This window comes from Pezoporus wallicus, unplaced genomic scaffold (assembly GCF_028554395.1).
Source record: "Pezoporus wallicus isolate ANWC-B61680 ecotype Strahan unplaced genomic scaffold, APGP_CSIRO_Pwel_v1 contig_6274, whole genome shotgun sequence".
NCBI classification, from domain to species: Eukaryota; Metazoa; Chordata; class Aves; order Psittaciformes; family Psittacidae; genus Pezoporus; species Pezoporus wallicus.
In genome coordinates, this window is record NW_026635738.1 from 1067476 (window position 1) to 1092455 (window position 24980).

The 24980-nt window shown below is 53.6% G+C and overlaps 1 protein-coding gene across 2 annotated transcripts in view; it reads left to right on the forward strand.

Annotated features, from left to right (window-relative positions):
* The first annotated feature begins 4829 nt into the window (after positions 1-4829).
* PKD1 (polycystin 1, transient receptor potential channel interacting) overlaps positions 4830-24980 on the forward strand; it is an 83246-nt gene continuing 63095 nt past the window's right edge. For both annotated transcript variants that reach the window (XM_057398102.1, XM_057398103.1), the window contains exon 1: positions 4830-5160. In XM_057398102.1, coding sequence (XP_057254085.1) covers positions 4907-5160 — 254 coding nt within the window. In that variant the 5' untranslated portion in view covers positions 4830-4906. The remainder of the gene's footprint in view (positions 5161-24980) is intronic.

Genomic DNA, 24980 nt, shown 5'->3' on the forward strand with positions numbered 1-24980 from the left:
CCGCACACAGACACATCCAGAGGTGGGGAAGGGTTGCAGTACGGTTCTGCCTTCAAAAGCAATGTATGAATGTCCCATACATTGCTATTATCCATGCACACTCAGCCCTTTCCATCCCAGCTAGATTCACACCAGTCAGAGTACATCTGGGAGCACAAACCCAGCCAGTGGCCAGTGGCAACGCTGAGTTGAGCACAGCAGAGCTACAGAGATACCCAGGGCCCGCCCCAGCTCTGGGATGCACAAAGGGCTCTGGGGCCCTGTAAAGTAATGAGCAGCAGTAATGAGGGAGCATGGAAACGTGCAGAGGCTCATAAACTGCTGCTCCAGGGAATAAGCTGACTGCTAAGAGCCAGGCTGGGAATAAGCTGCTGCTGGAGCAAATCATTGCATCACTGCAAGCTCTGAGGAAGGCTGGACATTTCCTCTTGGAATGGGTTGGGTTGGAAGGGGCCTTGAAGCTCATCCAGCCTCAACCCCCTGCCATGGGCCACCCCTCTGCCCTTGCCTTGCTGTCAGGCAGGGACCTGCATATGGGAAAATCCCAGCAGCTCCAACCCCCCCCTGGAAAGCACAGAGCTCCTGACATGGGGCAGAGACAAGTGGGAATGGGCAGCGAGTGCCTACAGCCAGAAACCAGGAGTTTTGGTTCAAGTTCAGCCTGATGGGAATGCGCCTCCATCAGTCAAGAGCCCCCAAAAGCTGTGAATGATGGAGAACACTGAGAGAAACCAGGAAGGTTTGTTTGCTTTGAAGGAGTGTTTGGGAAATAAAGGTGGAATTGCCACCAACGTGGTGTCACTAAAACTGCTCGGCTGTTTCCCACTAAGTCAAAGGGATGAAAATGATCAGTGCGAATAAAGTCACTTCCAGAGCCGAAACTATCCCCCAGAATCATCCAGGAGAAGCCCAAAGGGGGCTTGTGCTGCTGCTGACTCAGCTTAGCCCCACACAGCTGGAAGCCCAGTGCTAAATGACAGCCATGGGGTTGAAGCTGGGTGGTGGCATCATCTCCTTAGGCATGGGCTGTGTCCAGATGTGTCCAGATGTGCCCTGCCCAGCTCTCTGTGCCCTGCAGATGTGCAGGGGAGCTGTTTGATGGGCACATCGCTGCTTCCTTCACCCAGCACAGATCAGTCCCACTCGGGATGGGCTGTGAGCTTTGCTCCTTACGGTCGAGGTGGGATGTTCATGCTCAGCAGTGGGTCCATCACACCTCGACAGCGTTGACTGCATGGGTCTTGTGCTGCTCTCAGCTCATGGACAGCCCTGTTTAGGGCACCGGAGGCTGCTCCAGGCTCCCTCCCCGCTCCTGGCTCCCGAGGCGGTGCTAGAGGGCGCCAGGGCCCCGCAAAACCGGCCCCGCAGCGCCTGGAGGCCACGGTGCGGGAGGGCTGGGGGCGATGGGGAGCCTGCGGCTGTGGTGCAGTTGTCGGGCTGGAGAATGCTCAGACCGGGAGGGGAAGCAGGAGCCAGGACCGGGCAGAAGAAGGTGCCTCTTGTGGGGGTCACTCTTCAGGTAGCCCCTTTGCAGGATGGGTCACAGCATCATGTAGGCAAGGGACAGCATCATGCATCACCCAACACGCAGCCACGGAGCGGGAACCTGCAGGGATGGAAACAGCCGTTTCCTCCCAGGAGAAATAGAGACCCGAGGGACCTGCATCCCTGCACATGGGGGCAGATGTGACCCCCTGGACCCTGGCTGAGGACAAGCTGTGTCTTTTCCTCCCTTTCCCTTCCCCTTTCCTTTTCCTTTCCCTTTTTTCCTTTTATTCTCCTTTCCTTTCCTTTCCTTTCCTTTCCTTTCCTTTCCTTTCCTTTCCTTTCCTTTCCTTTCCTTTCCTTTCCTTTCCTTTCCTTTCCTTTCCTTTCCTTTCCTCTTTCCTTTCCTTTTTCCTTTCCTTCCCCTTTCCCTTTCCTTCTCTTCCCCTTTCCCTTCTCCTTTCCTTTCTCCTTTCCTTCTCTTCCCCTTCCTTCCCTTCCCTTCCCTTCCCTTCCCTTCCCTTCCCTTCCCCTTCCCCTTCCCCTTTCCTTTCCCCTCTTTCTTTCTTCTCTCCCTCCTTCCCTCCCGCACTGTGGTTTCAGGGCTCTCTGGCTGAGGACATCCATGGCCTGTTTGGGATGTGGCCGGAGGGGCCCGGAGGCAGCAGTGACATTCCCGCCCGGCCGCAGCTCCGTCCCGTTCTGCTGACCACAGTGTCCCTGCCCCTGGTGTGCTCAGCCTGCAGGGCCGGTGGGCCAGGGGAATTAACACCCTCTTCGTTGGGGTTTTCATCCTGCTTCAAGTAAACAGCGTTGAGAAACTCTCGTTCCTTGCCAGTGGGAGGATCCAGGAGAATCCCATCCCCACAAGGAGCCGTTCCCAGCCTCCCAGCCCACAGAACATTTTCCACTGCCATCATTTTCTGCAGTTTGTGTTTTAGAACCCACTCGACAGCGACAAGACCCTCCGAGACCAGAAACTGGGATCCAATGGGAACAAGTTCTCCTCTCGCAGCTCTATGGAGATTCAGTCTCCTTTGCCACTCAAGCCCTGTTTCCTTGTTTGCTGCCCTCATTGCAGCTTGGCAGCCCCATCTTTGGGGGAGAGCCCTTAACTCCATTACATCTGCTGGCTTACATTAGTGATCTAATCTCATTACAATCCATACACAAGATACTTTCTCCTTGCTGTTATCCCAAAAAATACAGGCATCAGTACAGAAGAAAGGGAAAAAACCAACCAAAGAGCAATTTACAATCGAGGGAGAGGAAACAAACCCATCGTAGTCACATGAGGAAGTAGTAACCGCTGAGCTATTTCGGGCACAATACATCATGCAGGGGATGATGTGTCTTTCGAGTCGATTTCAAGTCCAAAAGGCACAAAATGTCTTTGGAAAGTGAATTCTCACATACACGAGGTACCATCTCGGGCAGTGAAACTGAACGTTGTCAGGCTTCTTGTTTGTTTGGTGTTTGGATAAGGAAAGCCAGAGCCCCAGCTAATGGCACCCCTTTGGTTTCAACAGGATAATACCTAAACCCACACTGATGGATTGGGACCATCCTGGATCAAGCCCACTGCATCAAGCAGGGAGCAGCTCTGGAGGTGTAACACCACCTCCGTACCCCACAGTGGGTGTACACCCCATGCTGGCAGCTCAGTCCCTTGTTCCCTGAAGAATCCCACATGCCTAAATCAAAAGAGGCTTAAAACATCCCATGAGGGTCAAACCCAAACTGATTGACACCCTTGGCTAAAGATCCTCCTCTTTCCTGACCTATTGAGGTTTACATGCCCCCAAGGAGGATGGAGCTCAGCGCTGATCAGCTGTTATCCCCCAGCAAAGGGAAGATGCCCATTTCCCCTGTGTGGGACCACAGCAGCTGTCACGAGGTGCATGATAAGAACCTGGCCCCAAAGCCAGCACACACAGAGGCATCGCGCGCAGGAGACAGACAAAATTTACCCCCATGGCCCTCCTTGACCCGGGTCTGCTCTCAGCAGAGGGGTAGGAGGCTTTGGGGCTCCCGTTGTGCATCTGGTACCACCCGAACCATTGTCCTGGCTCCATGCTGCTTGCGGAGAGCCAGCACAGCTCTGCTCCCACCCATCCTTGTGGTTTCTCCCTTGAAGGCTGTCTTTACTCCCTTTGGTTGTACAGTGACTTCATTTTACTCGTATTCCTCAGTCTTTTCAACCTAGAACCAATCAGATCCCTGAGGAGAGCCTTGTGTCATGACAGGATTGACCTCACCAGCTGTGAACCATGGCCGGTACCCTGGACCAAGCCATCACAGGTGGCACTGAAATCCAATTACTTTGTTATGGTTTGGGTTAATTAAACCCACTGAGAAGCACCTGCCTCGTTCTTCATCTCCCTCCAACACACCTGAACTCCATGTAGGTGATCACACACACTGTGCCCTGCAAATCCGGCCGGATCCCACAGGCTGGCAGGAATGGGCTCCAGTGGTGGGAACTGAGCATCAAAAGCCTCCGGGGAGCTCCTGCTCCGCTCTGCCCGGCTCCCAGGGGAGCAGAGGTAGGAAAGCCCTCCCTTGGCATTCCCAGGCAACCAAAGCATCCCCCCAGCAGCACTCCCTGGGTTTGGCGATGTCCTCCACCGGGATAACCCTGCTCCCTGGATGCCTGTGACCCCCGGTATGGTCTCTGCCCCCTGAGATCCTCCTGCTCCCAGGACCCCTATGCCACAGATCCCGGGACCTCCCTACCCCACGGGACTCCCTTGCTCCCAGGACGCCCTTAAGCCACAGGATCCCTCTTCCTCCAGGACCTCCTTATCGCGATTCCCCCCTGCTCCGGGGACCCCTCTACTGCATGGGATGCCCCTACCCCCGAGACTCCGGGATCCCCCCCTGCTTCCCGAAACCCCCTTCCTCCGGGACCCCGCTATCCCACAGGATCCCGCTGCTCCCGGGACCCCCATGCCACGGGATCCGCCTGCCCCCAGGCACCTCCAACCTCACGGCCCCCGCTGCCCCTCTTGCCGAGCAGGGTTCGGGGGTGCCCGGGAGCCCCGCGGTGCCTCCGCGCTCCCCTCGCCGCTGCCCGGGGCGGGGGGAGGCTGGAGCGGCGCCGGGTTTCCGCCGGGCGGGGGGCGGAGCGGGGGGAGGCGGCGGCCGCGGCCCGGGCGGAGCGCAGAGGAGAGCGGCTCCGGGCCGGGGCTGTCAGCGCGGCGGAGCGGGAGCCCAGCGGGGCCGGGCCGGGCAGCGCGCAGCCTGCGGCGGGGGGGGGGGGGGGGGAGGCCGCCATGCGGGGCGGGCGCTGAGAGCAGCGGCGGAGCCGGGCGCGGAGCACGGGAGCGGCGGAGCGCGGCGGGGCGCGGCCGGGCCCGGCATCGGGCCGGCCGGCCGGGGGAGCGGCGGAGCCGGGGCCATGCCATGTCCGTAGGGAGAGATGCCTTTGGGAAATGGAGACACTGGATCACAGCGCAAACATGGCGTCCCCGCGGCGCGGCTGCCCCTCTCGGGCTGGTGCCTGCTCTGCTCCCTGCTGTGCGGGGGGCTGGCGGCCGCTCGGGCGCCCCGCGTCCCGGCCTGCCAGCCCTGCGCCGCCGACTGTACCTGCGCCGGCCCCGCCTGCCTCGTCAATTGCTCTGCCCGCGGCTCCGAGCGGCCCGCGGCCGCCATCCCCGCTGCCGCCACGGCGCTGTGAGTACCGGGGGCTCCGCGCAGGGGCCGCGGTGGGGAAGGGGCCGTGACAGCGGGGACACGGGGCGGAAAGTTGTCCGCGGGCCTGCGGGGCGGACACCGCGGAGGGAAGGGGCGAGGGGATGGGGAACGGGAAAGGCTGGAGCGCAGCGGTGATGGGGAGCGGCTGCGGGTTCGGTCTGGGGAAGAGAAGGCTCAGGGGGGATCTAAAGGCTCCCTACAAGTGCCTGACAGGAGGATGGAGCCAGGAGGGGCTGGGCTCTGCTCCTAGGGAACGAGGGATGGGACAAGAGGAAACGGCCTCAAGCTGCACCAGGGCAGGTTTAGATGGAGCTGAGGAACAATTCCTGCCCCAGAGGGTGCTCAGGCATTGGAACAGGCTGCCCAGGGCAGGGCTGCAGTCACCGTCCCTGCAAGTGTTCACACAGCGTGGAGACGAGGCCTCAGTGCCATGGGTTAGTGGTGGCCTTGGCAGTGCTGGGAACGGTTGGACTGGGTGAGCTTAAAGGGCTTTTCCAGCCCGGTTGGACCCGGCAGTGCGGGGGGTCCATGGCTTTAATGAGTATGGCTGGTGTGGATGCGCTGATGGCAACAAAAGTTGACAGCTGTGATGATGTGCTGGGGTCTGTCTGCAATGGGATAAAGGGTTTCGGGATTCAGCCCAGCCCCGTAGGGTAATGTCCCCGTGGGGATGCTCGGGAATGCTGACGGGCCGCAGTGCTGGCAGAGCAGGGGCTCTGTGCTGGGAGTTTTGGTTCTGGGGGAATCACAGGAGAGCAATGTTGGGAAATGAGCTTTGGATGCGGTTTAAACCCTGTGAACAGAGAATCCAAAAGTCTCCATTTACAAGCTCAAATAGTAATGTCTGGGTGGAAGCCGAGGGTGGGTGACGGTTGTGTTGGTATTGGTGTCCTGAGGCTGGTGGTGTTGGTTTGGAAAATCAGTCAGCAAGGAGAAAGGTGTGTTCCTGGAGTGCTATCAGAATGGTCCATGTGCTCAGTCACTCAAGTGAAGTCACTGGAGAAAGGTGTGTTCCTGGAGTGGTGTTAGAATAGTCCATGTGCTCAGTCACTCAAGTGAAGTCACTGCATGATGCAAGAAACAGGGGAAAAGCGGTTTCTTTTTTTGGTTTAAGTTTATTTTTGAACCTAAATTTGTTTTCCTTAACAAGAAACTTCCCTGTTTCTTGAGGAGAGAAAAGTTGAGTGATTCACATCGGAGAGATGACGTGGGGCCCGGCACAACCCTCAGATGAACTCGTTGCTGCTGCTATCTCCATAAGTGAAGGCTCTGCTTTTCTGTTTGGATATTCTTATCCAAGTTTCCACTTCTCAGTGTTAATGTAGATGAGTGATACTGCAGGAGTACCGCAGTGAGCAGTAAATCCTGGGTCGGCAAGAGGTGTGTAGACTGTCTCCAGGAAAACCCCTCAAAATCCATGAGACAAGGTGTTTTCCAACGCTTTCCTTACAAGTTTAGACTTTTCCGAACAAACCAGCCCTTGTTGGTGGCAGAAGGTCCCTAACTGGGAAGGACTGGGTTTTGTGAAGGCGTTTGTGCCATTGCATTGTGTGTTGTCAGTTTCGTTTGGGGATCTGCAGCTCTGGGGGCTGAATGTGCCGTTGTGACCGTGGTGGCTGGTCACTTGCAGAGCAGCCCTGTGAAGCCTGTGCTGATGAGGCCTTCGTTTGGCTCTTTAGGGATTGGGGATTATGACAGTGTGTTTTTAGGGGTATGAAGGTCGGTAGTTAAGCGTTTGAGGCTGTTTATGTTGTTGTTGTTCAGAGGTGCTGACTTGTAAAAGCTCCCAGAACGTTTTGGATGAGATCCTGTTGGGCAATGACAAACTGGAGATGGACATAAAGCTCTCGCAGGTCAGCAAAACAAAGCGCTCGGAATATGGGAAGGGGAAATGGACTGAAGGAAATGTCCTGCAATGGCAGGATAGTGTTACTGACATCTTCCTCCGATTGCAGTGGAGAAACCTTGGTTTACAGCCCTGTTGAGAGCAGCGTAGTGGGGGGAATGCTTTGGGACAGCTGCCTTTGGAATTCAGTCTGTAGAGTCATCTTTGTCAGGCAGCAGATCATCTGCTGTGCGCCGTCACGCTGCCGCTGAGGAAGTGTGCTGGTGATGTAGTGATGACTGCTATAAGATGTGCTGAAGCACTCTGCTGTGGCACAGGGGTTTCCTTTGGGGAGGAGGTTACCGCCCTGTTTGACCCCCCGAGGATGGGAAAGGAGGGATGTGTCCTCGCGTCGTCCTTCCAGCCATGGCAGATTTACGGATGTCAGGGTGCGAGGGACTTTGGCTCGTGACAGAGTGAAGTTATGCAAGCGGTTTTGTCTGTTCATTTCATGTTCCCTTTATTGAACACTGACAGATAAAGTAAATAATGCTTCTAATGATCCCTGTCTCATTAGAGAAAAGCCTCCTTTTTCCAGTGTCTGTTTCTTTATTGTCAGTCTGAACTGAAACCAGCTTTTAGGAAGGCCGAGTTCAGGAAATCAGCAGCGCCAAAGCTCCCTGCCTCTGCTTGGAGTTGTGCTCAGCAAATGTGATCCCAAATGTGGGAAGAGTCCTAGGGAATCAATTCCTCTCGCATCTGATGTTACGGACGTAGCAACTTTGAGGATGCAAACGCCAGCTTCGGCAGCACTGTTGCTGGGAGTACAGCATAAGTACCCAATCCAAAGAATCACTGAGGAAATGGGCTCTGCTGCTTGCAGACACTCCATACCTGGCTGGAGCAGTCTCCAGGCTGAGCAAATGGGGATATTGGCCCCATCCCATGGCCGGAGCTGGGTTCTTGAAGTGTTAACGCCAAGTCTGGCTGGAATTGGGAGCAAAGTCTGGTTTTCCAAATAGCGTGCGCAGCATAAACCCCTGCACTTCAGGGGGAGCAGGCTTCAAACAGCAGCATTTGCACTTCTGAGTTTCTCCATCTCGGAAACGCTCTGATCTGATGGCTTTTCAAGTGCTCTGTGGAGTTTGTTCGCCTTTACTTGGAGACTTGGCTCTTCCCTAAGCTGGCATCACTGCTTTCATTCCTCAACTGCAAATAAACCTCCTAAAGATGTTCTGCCTTTCCCTTGCAAGTATTGACTGCTTCTAACGTGTCTTTAATCTCGTGGCAGTTTTGAAGTGGAGATTAGGATCTCGATTTAAAAGGCTAGCACTGAAACTCCCCTATTTTCCCTTCGCTGAAGTGGAATGCTCTTAGTGGAGGGATAAGAAGGAGAAGCTGAGATCAGAGGAGCTCTGCTGTCACCACAGCCCTGCAGAAGCTTTGCAGATTTGGGGGTCACAGCTTTCATCCAGGGGTTCTTTGTGGCTTTGGCCACAGCGAAAGTTCCAGTGCCCAGCGGTGACTTCACCCCAGCGAAGCTGCTTCAAATAAAGGCATCCTATGCTTCGTGGACCTGTAGTCTGTGATCGTTTCAGTCCCAAGGGTTGGCAATGATCAATAGGCTTTGGTATTGTTATGTGATGCAGTGAAAGCCTTTTCAAGGCTCAGAATGCCTTAAAAAGCTATCAGGAGGGGGGGAAAAGCATCAGTGGAAGCTAAACTCCAGTTCAGGTAAACCCACAGGCAGTGAAGCATCTGTACGGTAGTGTCCGGTCCGCAAAGGCAGAACAGCTTTACTGCTGTTCCTAGCAAGAACACAAGCAGCCTGGAATGTCATTCTCACAAGGGGCTGTATCCCCAGCTCAAACAAGGCCGGGCTTCTCTTTTGTAAGGAATTCCGGAGGGGGGAAAAGGCCCAAATGAGGTGTTAGGTAAATATTTTGCGAGCGAGATTCATTCAGCCTATGGAAGGGACAAATCACAGATGTAAATTGTAGCTGCAGCTCAAGCACGGAACAAGGAGGCGATTCTGTGGTACTCTGTCAGAGCATTAATAATCTCTGGTGTAAGTGTCACCGTAAGGCCACTGCAGCAGCCACTGTGTTGTTTGTTGTGCTCCTTCCTAAAGCTTCAGAGGAATCCAAGTGCTGTGCCCATGATGGAGAAACCTAAGTTAAAACTGGCTTTTTTTTGGTGGTGGTTATAAAGTCCTGCTGGCTAAGAGAAGGCGTCCACCGTAGAGGTGGTGCGTGGAGCTGTTCCTGCTCCATGGCAAGACTTGCAGTGAAATAACCCCTCAAGGTGTCTCGCTTCTTTGATGTTCACCCAGGGTTTAAGTGATTTGGGGATTTGCAGCCTGGTGCAGCCCAGCCTACAAACCCTGGTAGCGATGGAAGACCGCACGTTAAGAAGCTGTAGCTCTGCTTCTCTCAGCGCCACTGGGCACATTCAGATGCTGGCTGCAACCCTTGGTAGATGTTAATAGAGAAGAAGCCCGTGTAGCTGCTCACCTCATCTTTTGGGGTTCCTCTTGCCTCACCTGTATATGTATTGAATAGATACCATGTCCTGTTTGCACTCGTTTTTCCCTGTATTCCCTGCAGTTTTTAAGTGTACTCGCGGTGCCTTTCCGCGTGTGGCTTTTTCCCTGTTGGAGTGAAAGTGCAGGCTCGATCCTGCTCTTTTCCTGCCTGCGAACCCTGCCAGGTCTCTCTTGCGTTTCTCCCAGCTGCTTTCACTCTGCTCTCGCAAAGAGGGGTTTAAAACAGAGCATCAGGCAGAAGGTAGCGTGAAACAGACTCGTATGGGTTGTTAATGCTTCTCTCCCTGTTTGCCATTTAACGGGATTCCTCGTTTTATCTCTCGTCACGCCGCGTTCTCCACGCTGTGGTTTCCATAACGCGGTTCTGCGTCATCCTTTCTCCATTTCTTCAAGCTTTGTTGTGCTTTGCTTGATCTCTGCAGTTCAGCTGGAGTTTGTGTCTTGTCTCTTATTTACCCCAGATGTCCTCAGGCATGTCTTGGAGTCATAATACCTGAATAAGAATGTAAGCAGGGCTGCAGACGGACAGCTCAGGAGCAAAGCCCTGCTTTCCAGTGCCGCAGGGAGCTCCTGCGGGCTGCACAGGGGCTCTTGTGCTTACCATGAGAAGAGTGGGGGGGACATGGAACTTGTGAACCAGTCCCACAACAGCCAACACAATGATTTAGGCAATCACTGTCAGGCTCAAAGAGAATGTATCTGTCTCTTCCACAGTGGAAAGTTGGCAGCTCTGTTAGTGAGCTGTGCTTAATGGTGCTATTGCTGTTCAGAGGGATGACTGCTACCCCACATCAGCCCACCCTTCTCCCCAGGCCTTGCTGAGATCAGGCTTAAAGGCTGGAAAGCTGCAGCTCCCCTTGCAGCTTCTGCCACCTGCATGAACATGCTCTGCCCAGGGTCACTGCCTGTCGCAACAGGAGGGTGAAGGTGTCACATTAGGCATCCCCAGCCCTTACTTCTGACCCGGCCTTTGCAGTAAAGAATGAGCTTGTTTTTCGTAGCGAAGGACTGCTGTTTACGTGGACACCGAAGCGAAGCTGGCATCTCTGCTTGCCAAACCTAAAAATGTCAGATTGAAATTCAGCGTTAGTCCTCGCTTTGCAAAGGGCGCAGAAAGCAAACCCATGGGATGACAGCCATTCCTGTTTTCTTCCGAGGCTAGCTGTCATCAGGAAGAGCATCAACCGTGCAAGTTGACCAGCTGTAGCTTTTGTGGTATGTTATAGGAACCGTGAGCAGTAAACAGATTCTGTCCTCACTTTCTAGCTCCTCCCTTCCCTCAAAAGGTTTGATCCTCTTTGCTGATGTGCTACCACTGGATTTAAACAGGGATAATCAAAGTGTAATATTCATCAGCTGTTTTCTGTCAGTGCAACAGTAAAACCGGTTCCCCTCAGGTTAGGAGCAAGTACATCTCTTTGGCTGCCTGGCATCATGCTACTAAGAAAGTCAAGCTGAGATTGGAGATGGTGTTTCAGATGTGGCATATGGGCTTGTGGTGTTCTGTTTTAGCAAGTGTCAGTTTTGATTTGATTGTTACAATAGGCTGAGATGCTGCTTTGGTGACAGCACTTGATGGAGGGGAATGGTGATGTTCACTTTGTGGTGATGAATCTCCCACCTACGGCATTTTTCAGTCGTGTGGCCCTGCTTTACCTCCAGTTTGGGGTCTGTGGGCTGCCCTCTGACAGCATGGTGTTGGGATGTGATAGGACACTCTTCCCACTGCAGTCATGCTGATGTATGCTCTTGAGCATCATCAGCATCAGCAGGCACAGTCTGCCGCAGCTCTTCCTTTTGACAAACCTGTGGTCCAGTTTCTAGTGACACAGAATCATAGACTGGTTGGGGTTGGATGGACATGAACTCTGGGTCCAAACCAGGACCCAGCCAGCCTGTTCCTATTCATTTGGAATTGTGCCTGGCCACCACACCGGGTCCTTTTGGTCTTGTAGCAGCAGCTGGGCAACTTGCATTCTGCTCCCCTATACAGGCAGCTTCTTTTGTCAAGAAGGCTCTGTGCAATGCTATTTTTGCATGTCTATGATGAAGTCATAAGGTCTAATCACTAGTTTGAAATGGAGGTTTCCAGGGTGGAGTTTATAGCCCTGGTTGGAGCCTGTGCCCACCTCCAGGTTCAGACATCACTAATTCAGGTCCCCAGCAACAGCCTCTGCAGCATCCATTGCAGCATCCTCTGGCACCTTGGCCCATAGGATCAAGGCTGCTCTAGCAGGGAGAAGGACTTAAATCAGAAGCAAAAGAGCACTTTTCCCTACAGATACTGTTAGGATATGGGGGGAAGCCTCTCCTTCCTCTCCCTGGTGCGGGGGCTTGTGTGGGATGCTGTAAACACCTTCCTTCCCCTGCTCAGCCAGGGGCCATGCTGGGAACGGGTTAAATAGGTTCTGCTGGAGCAAATGCCTCATGGTCAGGGAGAGGTGGGAGGGGCTGTCTAAAAAGAGGATCTAGGGTGTGGGTTGAGTCCTCCTGAGGGAGGAACGGAGGAACAGCTAAGCCTGGGAACGCCAGAGCCCAGACGAGCTGCCTTGGCCAAAGATCTTAGTTTCTCTCTCAAAGCCACGCCTGGGAAGGGGGTGGAGGGAGCCCGGCCTGAAGCAGCAGGCTTTGGTTTAGGTCAGGTCGGTGGAAGCTCCCCTGTCTGGTCCTGTCTGGGATGGAGCGGGGATGCTGGCTGTGATCCGTGCTGGGCCGCGGGCAGACCCAGGGAGGTGGGAATCTGCTGCGCGCACAGAGCTGTGACTCGAGGGGATGCATCACTGCGGTGATGGGAGCGCATGAATCCCTCCAGCAGCTGCATAAAAACCCCACGATGTTCCTCCTTGTGTGTTTGTTTTTGCAGGGCAACCTCGTGTTGCTTGAAGGAGCGCCTCAGAAGTGGCTAATTTTGTCCTGCTCTGCTCATCTGCTGCCTTGCAGCTGGGCTGGCTGTGTTCTAGGGGTTGAATACAGCTTATCCTTTCCAAGCGTGGCTCGGGAAAACCAGATGTTCCAGTTCCTGCCTCGCTGATGCTCCCACATGCCACATTTCCAACAGCAGGACAGCAGTGCTGGCACCCAGGCTGTGCAAGGGTGATGCTCTCCACTGTCTGTGTCTTGTAGGAGCTATCAGAGCTGGCCACACCAACCTTGGCTTCAAGGGGGATGTACATGGCTCCTACGTGCAGCCCGATGCCGGCACCCTGGTGTCTCGCTGGCAGCATGGCAACGTGCATGGGTTTAGCCTCATGAGCTGCTTCTGTGTTGTCGCTTAATGGCTTTCACATGCAGAGGCTGCTGCGTAGCTGCTTGGGACCCATCCGAGCCACGCTCTGCAGGCAGTGCCTGGCAGGCCATGGGGGGGGTGATAACAACAATACTGATGGGCCCCATCCTGCGCCAGGCGCTCCCAGCCACGTTTCCTCTCCTGGGGCTTAGAGAGCCGAGGGAACGCTTGGAAACCGCAGCTGGGCAGAGTGCAGCCTCCAAGGAAAGTGTTTCAGCCCCATTCCCTCCGCTCAGCTCCGCTGTGACTCCCACAGGCACCTCTGAGATGAACGTCCTCAGCACACAGAGGAGATGCGCTTTGGGATGCTGTCTCGCTTTGTCACCCACAGACGGGTCACAGGAGTGCTGTGAAGACCCTGTGGAAGGGCAGGGAGCTGTGTTTCACTCTTCTCCAGCTGAAAAAGGTTGGAAAGCCTTCTGGCACGAGTGTGTTTTCAAAAGGAGGAGTTTGGATAGGGAAGGAGCAAATCAGTTGGTACCGTTAGTGTTTTGTATTGCTGCCACCTCTGGGGTCTCATAGCTTAGGCACAGTGCAGACACAGCAAAGAGGCAGCTCCTACCCAAGTCCTGAAGGTGGTCCAGGCAATCCTGCGTAAGCATAAGCTTGGAATACAGGCTCTTTCCTTTGAGGTGTTAGCAGAGCTGCGGCCATTCCGGCCTCATAAACGATTCCTGCAGGCCGTGCAGTGACTCCTCAGTGATTCGTGTCACGAAACTGCCCTTGCACCTAAGTATAGCACAATTAAAAAGGAATCTTCTCCCGTTTCCTAAAACCAACCAAAGGCCTCGTGTGAAATACGATGCAGGGTGATTCCCGGGGAGAAGAGTTTCCATTGGAAAATATCTTGGCCCCTGCCCAACCCGCTGTAAAGCAGTCGTAAAGGGCAGCTCGTTATTGCTACCTGGGTGATTTCTGCAAGAGGACTGTTAACACAAGCACTAAGTTGGTGAAGCCATTACTTGGGATCCCTGCAAAGCTACTTGACTACGTGGGAAGGGAAAGGTTCCCTGGGGTTCCCTGTCCTCAGGAGGTGACAGCAAGTAGAGAGCCAGTGAAAGGACCAGCGGCGTTGGCCAGAGATTCATAAGTAATGAATTAAATCTGTGCAGAGCAAAGGTTTCGATCCGAGTGTGGGAACGTTATTTTACTCCTACAGAGGGAAAACACGAAGTTGCTGGCTTCATAGACTAAACTCTGGCGAGATTTGCAACCTCCGATTGCATGGATCAGTGCGGTGGTTGTATCACAAGTCTTATGGAATTCGGTGCAGACAAAACTTGAGGTGGGAAGGCAAAAGCTAGAAGAGGCCAAGGGTGAGGCTGTGTTTGTCTTTCAGCTGTGTTAAAACTAATATATGTGGTGGATTGTGTTCATGCCAGCAGTAAGTAGTGGTTTCACTTAGGGTAAAGAAAGCTGCTGCCCCTTTGTGCAGGAAAGCTGTTACAGGGCATAGCACATCGTAGGACAGCAGTGTGGAAACAAAGCTTAAGGTGTTTGGGCGGTACTTGAGGCTGTGCTGGACTGACACAACGCCATTTAATGGAGAGAGAAGACACACCCCAGTTTGTGCAGGGGGTGCCAGGAGCATCACCGGGTCTTGGATGGTGGGTTTCTGCCACACAAACCAACTTCAGAAGCTCAGGAGCCAGACCCTGCTGTCTGAAGCCCTTCCCCTCTCTGCTTTCCCTCCTATCACTCATTGCATCCAGCTATTAGCCATTTCTTGCAAGGCTTTCTGCCTTTCCTTTGCTTGCAGGACAGCAAGATGACAAGGTGGTAATGTCACTGGCCTTGGGTCATTGAGGGGATGAATGAGCTGCACAGATTGCAGTTGTATTACCTTGGGTTTGCTTTGTGCAGCCAGTCAGATGGAGCATCCCTCTGGCCTAAACCAGCATTTAAAGGGTTAATTACAGCTAGCCACCAGACCTCTAAAACAAGCCAGCAGAGCTCAGGGCTGCATTCTGGCTTCCTGTGGATTAGCTGTGACACATCCAAGGCTGTAGCATGATCCCAGAGCTTCAGAGAGAAGCGGGAGAGGAGGCTAAGTTTGGAAATGAATCTCCCAACACCCCCGCTAGCACAGGATGCAGAGCTTGCCCTGGAGTAGATGCACTCTGGAGCTGCTTGGGGAAGGCATTCCATAAGTCATAAGAGTCCTGGATCTTTTGAGGGCACACAGCCCTGCCCTGTGTCCTCTCCTCGTGCAGGTTGGTCTGGTCAACATGGAGCCCCTTTAATCCCTGTGCAGACTGCCCGCAATTCCTGATCATTCCCATCGAGCAGGGAGGTGGCAGCGGAGCTGGTGTTGTATTTACTGGCTTGCTCTGCAGTTCCTGGAAGCCGCTAATGCTGCAGCAGCCATAGAGGCTGTGCACAATGTGCCTACCGAGGCCAGGATTTGCTTCCCGCTCTGTCCTTCTCCCTTCCGCAGTCCGGGAATTGAAGCGCATACCTCGGTTTGGGAAGAGAGCCGAGCTACTGGGGGCAGTGTTGTCTAACAGCTGGGACGCAGAAGGGAAGCAGGACTTGGGTTTGTTTTCAGTTCGGACCCTGCTTGTAGGGCTGGGCTGGCATTGATTCATCCGCGCTCAGTCTCCCCTGTGGGAGCAATGGGGCCGATGCTTCCTCGCCCCGCGGGAGGATTGTAGGGGTTATTTATGGGAGTTGAACACTGCAGTGCCTGGCTGCTGGAGAAGTGCCCTTGTGCTCTGCTGTCCTCATTAGAAGGCACCAAAACCTTGTCCTGCAGCAGCTCTTGGGAAGCCGAGTCTTCCCTCTGAGCAAGGTAAATGGCAGGGCAGCAAACAGTGCGTGTTTTGAGAGGCTTACTGGTGAGCTTGGTCCTGCTTTCCCACCCCTGCTTGTGCTTCGACCTCCTCTTGCTATAGAGCTAAGCACACAACCCTGTGCTGCACCGGCACTGTGTGGCAGGTACCGGGGCCAGCAGGATCTCAGGGTGGCTGTGATCAGAACCGTGGGGTTTCTTTTAAACCATCTGAAAAAAGGAAGAGTTCTGTTTTCTGCCCAACTTTAGGGTTTGTTTCAGGGCTGAGCTCTCAGTTCCCAAACAGACCCATCCCAGCCCCAAATGGGAAGTCAGCGCTGAGTCCAGCCCAGGGGGGCAGCTCCTGGGGTAAATGTGGCTGCTTCTTATGGGCTCCAGGAGCAGAAGGACCTGATGCTGTTCCTTAGCCACTGGCAGCCTGTTGCTGTCACTGTGGCACTGCGGGTCCCACCGTGGTGCTTGGCAGCAGTGGGATCTCGCTGAGGAGCCCGGGGAATGCAGGGTTATGCCTGGGTTTAGGCAAACCCCGGTCCATCCATCTCCTTTCCAGGTGGGCTCAGAGTGGAATAGGGGTGTCATGAGCCATAGCATGTCCTGGGGTCGAGACGTGCCTCGGGGCTGCAGGACTGGGCCTGCCAATGCTGCGGGCTCAGGACCGGGCTGTCGGTAGCTCTTGGCTGTAGCGTGCGCTACAAGATCCCCGCTGTTCCTTGTTTGTTTAATGGTGGCTGATGAGGGGGAGAAGAGACTGGCCCTTTCCTCCTCCTTAGGGTGCGTGTCGGTGTTCCAATGGGGAGTTCCAGGGTGTCTTGATCCTCTGCCCAATCAAACCCAGCGGAGGGCACAAGGAGCTGTGTCTCCGGATGCTGCAGTCCGGCACACAGCCTTGCAGAGTGAGGGATTCTGCCTTCTACACCACAAAACATGTTGCAGCAGTAGCATTTTTGTGTCTTTCTTGAACCCAGAGCAAGAAAAAGCCCTCAGCAGGAGCTCAGGCTTCCTGTTGGGATGAGACACAGGCACGTGAAACGGATGGGTCCCAATTCTCCTTCTGGCTGCAACTCAGCTTTTACACTTGTTTCCTTTAACTTCTCGGGCTCCTAATTCTTGGCAGCTCACGAGCTGTCTGGCAGTAACAAAGCCATTAATGCCCATCTGTGGGGAATATGGGAGTTTACAGCCACTGGCAACGTGGGTGGGAGCAGCACATGGGCAAGTGTGAGTGTCTGGTGTGACCATGAGAACGGTCCCATCGGATTTATCTTACTGGATTAATCTACAGAGTTAAAGGCTTGTGTTGCTTTACTCTGTCTCTGCATGGGCCACAGGCAGATGAGAGTCTTGGTGTTGCACCATAGGGTCCTGGCTTCTGCAGAGGAGTGATTTAATCCTTCCCACCTACCCTTTCGGATGCACCGTGTTGTGCCGAGCTAGGGCTGCTCTTCAGTCCCCCTTGGTCATCAGTACGTGGAGGCCATGAAATACCTCTCATACTGTGAGGGCAGGTTTCTGGGTATTGGGATGCTGCGTATCCACGTATTTCAGGTCTCCATATACAGTTCCAGCTGGTGTCTCCCTGCTCCAGGTGTGTGCCACGAGGGTCCTGGTGTTGAACAGTCTAAGCAGATACCTGCTGGGGTTGCACAGGTGGCTCAGCACCACTAACTGATGAAACCCAGGCATGGCAATGAGAGCAAAAGAGCCATTTGCTCACATAGTGCTCTCCAGGCCAGGGGCTTTGGTGCAGGCTGTGGTGGTAAAATGGCTTTCAGAGGATGCCTCTGAAATTGTAAAGCCCTTCTGCTAATGGAGGGCAAGGAGCTTGTAATGTTGGACCCAGCAGAGCTTCCAGCCTCTTGCCTACTGCTAGTCCTTGGGTGATGAAGAAGCATCCGGGGATCCTGACATGTCAGCAGTGCTGGCATCTTATCCTATGTAAAGGTGCCAGAAAGCCCAACTTGAAGTGCAGAGATTGAGCTGTATCTCTATGGCATGGTACAAGGGTATGTGTGGGTTCCAAAGCTCTAGGAACTGGTTTCTGTGTGTGTCGTGCTATGAGCTCTGGGCAGCATTGGGACCTCGTAGTGCTGGGAACCAGACGCAAGCACGCTGCATAACAGACCTTATCCTTAGGATCTTGCAATAAAAATAGACAAGGCAAAAGAAAAGGGAAGTTTTCCTGGTTTTCAGCTGGGTAAGGCTGTGAGAGCTTCGTGCTCATAGGGAGTAAGGGAGTTGCCTGAGGTCATACAGGGAGTGTGTGTCTGAAGGCAGCACCGAGCCCTCCCAGGCTTCAGAGGTGCAGCTGAGCGCGGTGGGCACGTGGGCTTGCACGTGGGGCCAGTCTGACGTGAACTGACAATCTCACTTATCTTGCAGTGCGAAATGACTTGCAGGGGATGCATCTTGCTGCCACTGGTCTTAAGCATCTTCTACTTGGGAGAGCTGCATTCACATCTTGTCCTGGTCCCAATAGCAGCCCAGCGTGGTGTAGATGTGGTTTGTTTTGGAGCGGGGAGGTCGACACTTAGTCATTGTAGCCTTTGGCTACCTGGTGAAGAGCTGTCCCTGTGCTCCTGGTGTGCTGGAGGTCCTGCCTCTCCGCAGGCCTGCGTGGAGAGCGTTCCTCCATGGTGACCTCCAGGAAGCAGGATTCATTTAGGTCGGTTGGTGTGACAAGAGGAACAACATTTCATCGTGAACTTGTGCCAGGGTTTGGGATTAATCATTACTGTACTTCACGGCTTTTAACTCCAAGCTAAAGCCATCCACATCACCTGACAGCTCTGCAAGCAAAACCTTTGGGGTATCAGATTTTGGCATGGCTTTGCTACCCGGAACTGGGCTTTCTGCGAGGCATGAGGGAATGGAGAGCAATGGTTAATAGCTAGGATGGAGTTAATCAGTCACCGAATTCCTCGGCTACAAACTCTCCCTCAGTGTTTTCTTTGGTGCATTGCTGGAAAGGAAACGGGGGTATGTGAAGCAAAACCATACTTAACAAGTCACAGTAGCCCTGGTGTGTGTAGGATTCCTTGCCTTTTGCTGAGGGTGGAGCTCCCCTTTGGGAAGAGATGCTTGAATGAGCTGATAGAGCTGAGCAGTGCTGCTAAACTTGATCTGTCTGCGCCTTCCACTCTGGATGCCTGGGGCAGAGGCTGAAGGAGGGAATAAGTGTCTGGCCTTTCACCTGCCTGAGACCCAAGGCAGAGATATGTGTTGTTCTTGCTGCAGACAACGGCATCGCCAACAGCTCGAACACAAGTGGGAAAGCTTATCTTGGTTAATAAAATAGCAAGGATGCAACAAGTTACAGGAGTCCAGCCCTGCCAGCCAAAATGTGAGTCAGCTGCCTCCTGGAGCTGGACGTTCAAAATAAACCAAAAGAGGCCAAATGTTGGTGCCTCTGGGGGATTGAGCCTGAAGTCCCATGTGGGGAATGGTTGGAGGTGTCTGTATTTCCCAGTAAGGAGATGTAGAGGAAAAGAGAGACTTCAGCAAAATGAAAGGGAAGGGAAAAATTTTATGTGATTCCAGGAGGCAGCTTTAGGGAGCTCCCAGCTTCTTTTACAGCAAGGCTGAGTATATCTTCTAATTCCCTCTGTGGGGTAGAAGTGGGTTATCTAGAGCCACACACCGTAGGACCAGGAGCTGGTTAGGAATCAAGCGAGGCTGATACAGGCTTTGAGGTTCAATTGAGGGTCAATTCTGGAGGATTTCCCATGGGATCAGGTGGATTGTGTGTGATTTCTGCTCTTTGGAGGTAAATATTTAAGCTGGAGGTAACCCCAGGCCGGACTGAGCACTGCACCAGACTCAGCCTGCCTTGGAGCCAGGGATCAGGGCCTGCCCTCTTGTTCCTCCTAGCCCTCATTCACCTCCCAACCAGTACTCAGACCTTGGGAAGCTTTATCCCTTGTGGCTTTTGTCTTTTTGTGAGGCAGGAGAGTGGCTGCAGGGTTGGGATGATGTGTGATGTGATGTGCCCAGATGTGCTGATGGGACCCAAGAGATGTGGCTGTAACTGGGACCTGCAAGGTCAGGATGTATTTAGTGGGGAGCACCAAATCAAAGCACTGGGAAGGGCAGGTTCCTCCAGCTCCCTCTGATTCCAGAGGCCTCTTCCCTTCTCCAGCCTCACCTTTTCCTCACGCTCAATGGGATGATCTTCAGTGTTTTTTCCTCCTGCTTTGTCAGGACCCTGCTGAAAAGCTGTGATTTGAAGCCTGGTTCCGCTCTGCGTCACCCAAACATCGCGGGGTCGTTAAGCCAGGAGCACAGGAGGGAACAAAGTCAGACTTCCCTGAGCTGATGGAGCTTGCGAGCCTGCCAGTGCCAAGGGTAACGGCTCGTGCCAGCCCCTGGGGTGACTGCGCACAGCAGACGTGGATGCATTGCTTGTGCAGCTGATTGTTTCCCATTGGAAACTACACCTCCTAATTGCTCACTGGGAGTTGCCCGGGCTCCCCACGTGGAATCTCATTAGACAGCAGAGCTAACGGAGGAGCCGAGGGAGCGTTTGAAAGTGTGTTTGCTGATACCTTGAACCGAGGAAGATTTGTCTAAGTACCCGTGCCGTTAGATGGGGAAACGTTGCTGTAGTTCTGCTCCCCACTTGTGAGGCAGCAGCTGTAGGATTGGGGCTGAATCATCCACATCATGAAAGGTAGATTACTGGGGGAAAAGGTGGATTTGATGTGCTGAGAGCTTCTTTTGGAGACTTTCATAATCCCAGGTAGGATGAGCTCTTTGGCTGTTTCCAGGATCCTTTGGGAGCTGCTGTTGTGCAGGGAGGAGCTCCTGGAATGTCTCTCTTTCTTGGGACGTCTCTCCCGTTTCTTTCCATGCCATTAGTGATGTTCCCAACCCAGTTTGCCTCCCCCATTAAGATGAAGCCACAGTCTGGCAGGGAGAGGAGAGGTCACGGAGGGGGAGTTCTGAAATCACCCCAATCCACACTCAGAGACACCCAGTTGCGAAAGGCTTTTCCTGGTAGGGGAAAGTGTTGGTTCCATGGGGTGTTTCATAACCCCCTGCCTGGGCCTGTCTCTGTCCCCGCTGCCAGCTCTGGGCACTGTGTGCAGACACCCACAGCCGGCTGCTCCCTTAGACAAGAAAAAAAGGGAGGAAGAAAATCCCAGCCTCTTGGAAGCACAGGGGTGGGTATCGCGCTCAGGAGCATCGCTGCCAATGCAGGAGAGCCTTGGTAAGGCAGGAGAGCTCCTTCAGCTCTTCACTAAGGCTGAAGCCAGCTTTGTGGGGAGAGTCACCTTCCTCTTTGACCTCCTACAGGAGTGACCCGTATAGCTCTTCATCGTCCTCCTTCTGCCCCATCAGTGTCAGTCGCCCTTTATATGAAAGAAAGCCATCTACACATCTCTTTTGCTCACTGAGTTAGGCAGTGCAGCAGCTTGTCCCAGCACTTCTATAGTCACAGATTTGCTGGTGAGCCCTTGCCCTGCTCTGCGCACATCCAGCCCACTCTTTGTCACTCACCTGTCATAGCGTCAGTCATAGAATCAACCAGGCTGGGAAAGACCTGACCTTTAAGATCATCAAGTCCAAAGCCTGTTACTGCGCTGCTCTGTTCGGTTCTCCTGTCTGCTCCGACAGGCAGATGGAGTGAAAAGAGAAAGGCAAATGGGAACACAGAGTCACCCCGTTGGTGTCAGTCATGCTGCAGACCCCGTTAGCAGTTCAACAATGGCCTTAAACACCTTCTGGGATCTGATTTAAACCCATAAAAGGGAGGGGGTCCAGACTTGGAGCCTGTTCTACCTATGTGAGCAGCCCGGGTGCTGTAGCTGTGGCACAGGCACGGGCAGGCGCTGGGATTTTTCCCCCATGAAACGATTGTCATTTGTTTCCAAGGATTGGATTTGATTGCTCCTCTTGTTCCACACAGCAGGAAATGGAAAGCGACCCCAAGCACACAAGACGGAGATGCAGGTTTTTCTTTGCTCAGTGTAGGCTGAAGGCAGGAGCAGGGGCTCCAGGTGCCTTCATGGAACTGTCACAATATTTGGTGGTTGTGAATACCATAAAGACCTGCGAGGCTCAGGCCTCTGAAACCCAGAGATCTGCCTGTGTGTGGCACATGGGAACGCTAGTGACAAGCCCTGCATTTACCCCCAGGCTTGAGCATGGGTGAGGAATGGTTATCCCTCTTTTAGCGCATTGCCTTCCCTCCATCTGCTGTCAACCTCAGTGTGATCCCTCTGGCTTAGAAGGCTTCCAGAGCTGGGCATGGCCTCCGCATGAAGGACCCAAAATGCTGATGTATTTCAGTCACCCCTTGCTCTTCCCAAGTTTCTCCTTGGTGAGGAGCAGGGATCAAGCTCTGTGAGCATCCCAGCGCAGCAGCAGCAGCCAGCCCTGGTGCGCTCTCTCCATACATGTATGTACATGCGTGTGCTAGCGGGGAGGATGCTGCAGTGGGAAGCCTTTGCCAGACATGGCAGCAGCTCTCGGAGCTTTCTTGGCAGGAGGGTGTGGAAAATGGAGAGGAAGAGCGGAGCCAAGGCGGTTCTGTAGCTGTCTGCAGCGAGATCAGAGCTCGGAGCTCAGCATCACCCGCTCCTCACTCCCGCTGCCTCTTGAAGTCCCCCTTCATTCACTGCTGGGCTCTTAATCCCTATATGCTCCTTGCTCTGTTCTGTTTTCTTTTGAGGGGAACAGTAGCTCTTTGATAGCCCTCCCAGGGATAAGATGGGACAAACGGACTACTTATCGGGGAAAGCCTCGGGGTCTTTGTCTTCCTGAGGCCCTAACCCGAAGCCTGGCTTCCAGCCAGTCCAAGCTCCTGTTTGTATTGAGAGGGGGGCTGCAGTCAGAGTGGGTTGACCCTGTTTGAATAGGCATGACTGGGCAGTGATCCCAGCATGACTGAGGGGAACAAGGGCCTGGTTTTGTCTTCTAGTGTGTGACCCAGGACCTTGTCTGACCGCAGGTGCCCAGGCTGCCGTTTCCCCAGCATTCCCACAGCATTCCCAACAGCTCTGCCCTCCCAGGCACGCACAAGGTGCCTGGCACAGTCGTGCTGCCCTCTTGGCTGCTGCTGTAGAGAGAAAACTCCAGCATTTGTCATTGTCCCAGAGAGCTTGGGGCTTTGTCTTGGCAGCAGAAAGCAGCATCTCTTGTCTGACAGCTCTGCAGAGAGCAGTCCATGGATCAGAGTCCTCACACCAGCAGCAGGATGGAGGATCCAGTTCTTGCTCCGTGGCATCCCATTCTTATTGCACTGGCAAGTCCTCTTTCTGTCCTAAACCCCACTTCAGTGCTGGCTCCCACCCTCAGAGGGCAATGGCTGTATTGCAGGGGTGGATGACATGATCCCTGCTCGCAGAGTGTGCCTCAGTGAGTTAATGTCCTTCTGGATCCGAGAGGAAGAGGGGTGCTATGGAAACGTAACTTGTTGTTATTATTATATGGGAATGAAATTTGTTATTTCGCTCTGCTGCTGCAGTTTGTGATTACACCATGGAGCAATTTTTAGCCTTGGCAAGGGGGTGATTTAACATAAGACCAAAGATGCGGCTTAACTCGGTGTCTGCCATAAATCCTGAGGAGCGATGATGCTGTCTGAGGCTGGAGGACTGGGCAAACCTTCTTTCTGCCAGCAGAGCTGATGTAAGGTCTGATTTATGAATGTGATCCTCCTGGACATTGCTGCGGTGTCCAAAGATTACCAAGGATGTTTACCGAAACCCTCCAGAGGCTCCGGATGGAGCCTAAGAAGGGATCAGCCTGAATTTACATGTCCTGCTGTGCCAAGCCTGCTCTTGGTGGCCTTCCAGCCTCTGCAGTGCTTGGAGCAGAGGCAGAGGATGGTGCTAGCAGGGCGCAGAGCACACTGCCGCCTGCTTTGCCCATCACATAGCACGCAGAGCAGGCTGCACGCCTCTGCCTGTCAGGGCCCTCTGACTGCAGGGCTTCGTGTGCCTCAGCATTGCGTGGGTTCATGCTCTTTCCATTCGAAACAAAGCCACTTTAGTGGTGGTTTGTATTTACCACTAACACCCTCTTACACAATCACCTGCGTGGCTTTTTATCTTCAGGATAGGATAGAGTAAGTTTGTACTTCATCATTAAATGATTCTCCTTCCCTGGAGATACTCAACAGCTGCCTGGGCACCATCCTGGGGGACCCTGCTTCAGCAGAGGGGTTGGATTAGATGGTCCCAGGTAGCTCCTCCATCCTCAACCATCCTGTTACTTTGTGATGGAGACATATAGTCCAAGGTACTTGCCTGAATCTGAAGCAAAGCATCGGCCTCCCCAAAGACTCCTCACCCAGCACTGTGGCTTCATTTTGAAGCTGTGCAGAGAGAGGGGACTCAACTTTGGGCTCCTGTTTCACTCAACAGAAACTGGAATGGCAGCCACAAGATCGATGTGTTTACAGTGGGAAGGTAATTTCTGCAGTGGAAGGGGGGTGCCAGGTTTTATTTGTGGTGTTTGTCTCTGCTCCACTGCCATCTTCCCCTCTTGGGTCACTGAGGGTTCGTTTCTCCTCTCCTGGTGTGTGCCTTGACAGCGGTGTGATGTGCAGTGGCTGCGCGTGTTAGACAGCAGTAAACACCTGTAGTTCAGCTGAACATGACCCATGAAACCACTTATTCTGAGGTCTTGATGGGGACAGGAGTGTTTCACAGGCCTTGTCCTGGTCTTGTCCACAGGGAATGCTATTGAACCGCAACAGCCTTCACTGGGGACCGCTTCCCAGGGGAGCAGACACAGAGAGCAGACTGAGGACTCTGGATGTCCCTGCCTGTTCTTGCTAGTAGGGTTAAGAACCTGGGGGGGGGAAGCCTCACACATACTGCAGGGAAGGGGTCCTTGGCCAGAAAAAGGGAATAATGAAAGAAAAAGGGTGGCTGTAGCAGAAGGAAAAAGCAGATTGTGAAGCATCAACTGCCTGTGACTTCTGCGCTGTAAGAGCTTGAATGGTCCAGTGTGTGTATTTGTGCTGGCAGTGAGTGGTATCGGCAATAAAGCCATACCCTGTTTAGCTTTGCTACTACTTGGAGGATCTGTGCCAGGGTTATTGGAGTCCCCCAGGCAGGCTTTTAGGAGATCTTTTAAAGTGGAGGGGAGCTGTGGGAGCAAAAACCCCTCTAGGCTTTGTTTGAAACCAGACTCCATAGGAGGATGCTGAAGTGTGGTGGGACGTCTGATGCGACAGCTTTGAATGGGATCAGGAAAGGAATACCTGCCAGGAGTGTTTGCAGGTATTAAGGAAGGTGAGGAAGATAAGCAGAGTTGCAAGGCCCTTTTTCTCCCTCTCTCCAGGCAGTTTATTTCACATAATGACGTTTTAAGTAAAGGATTATAGGTCTTGGTCCTGTGGGAG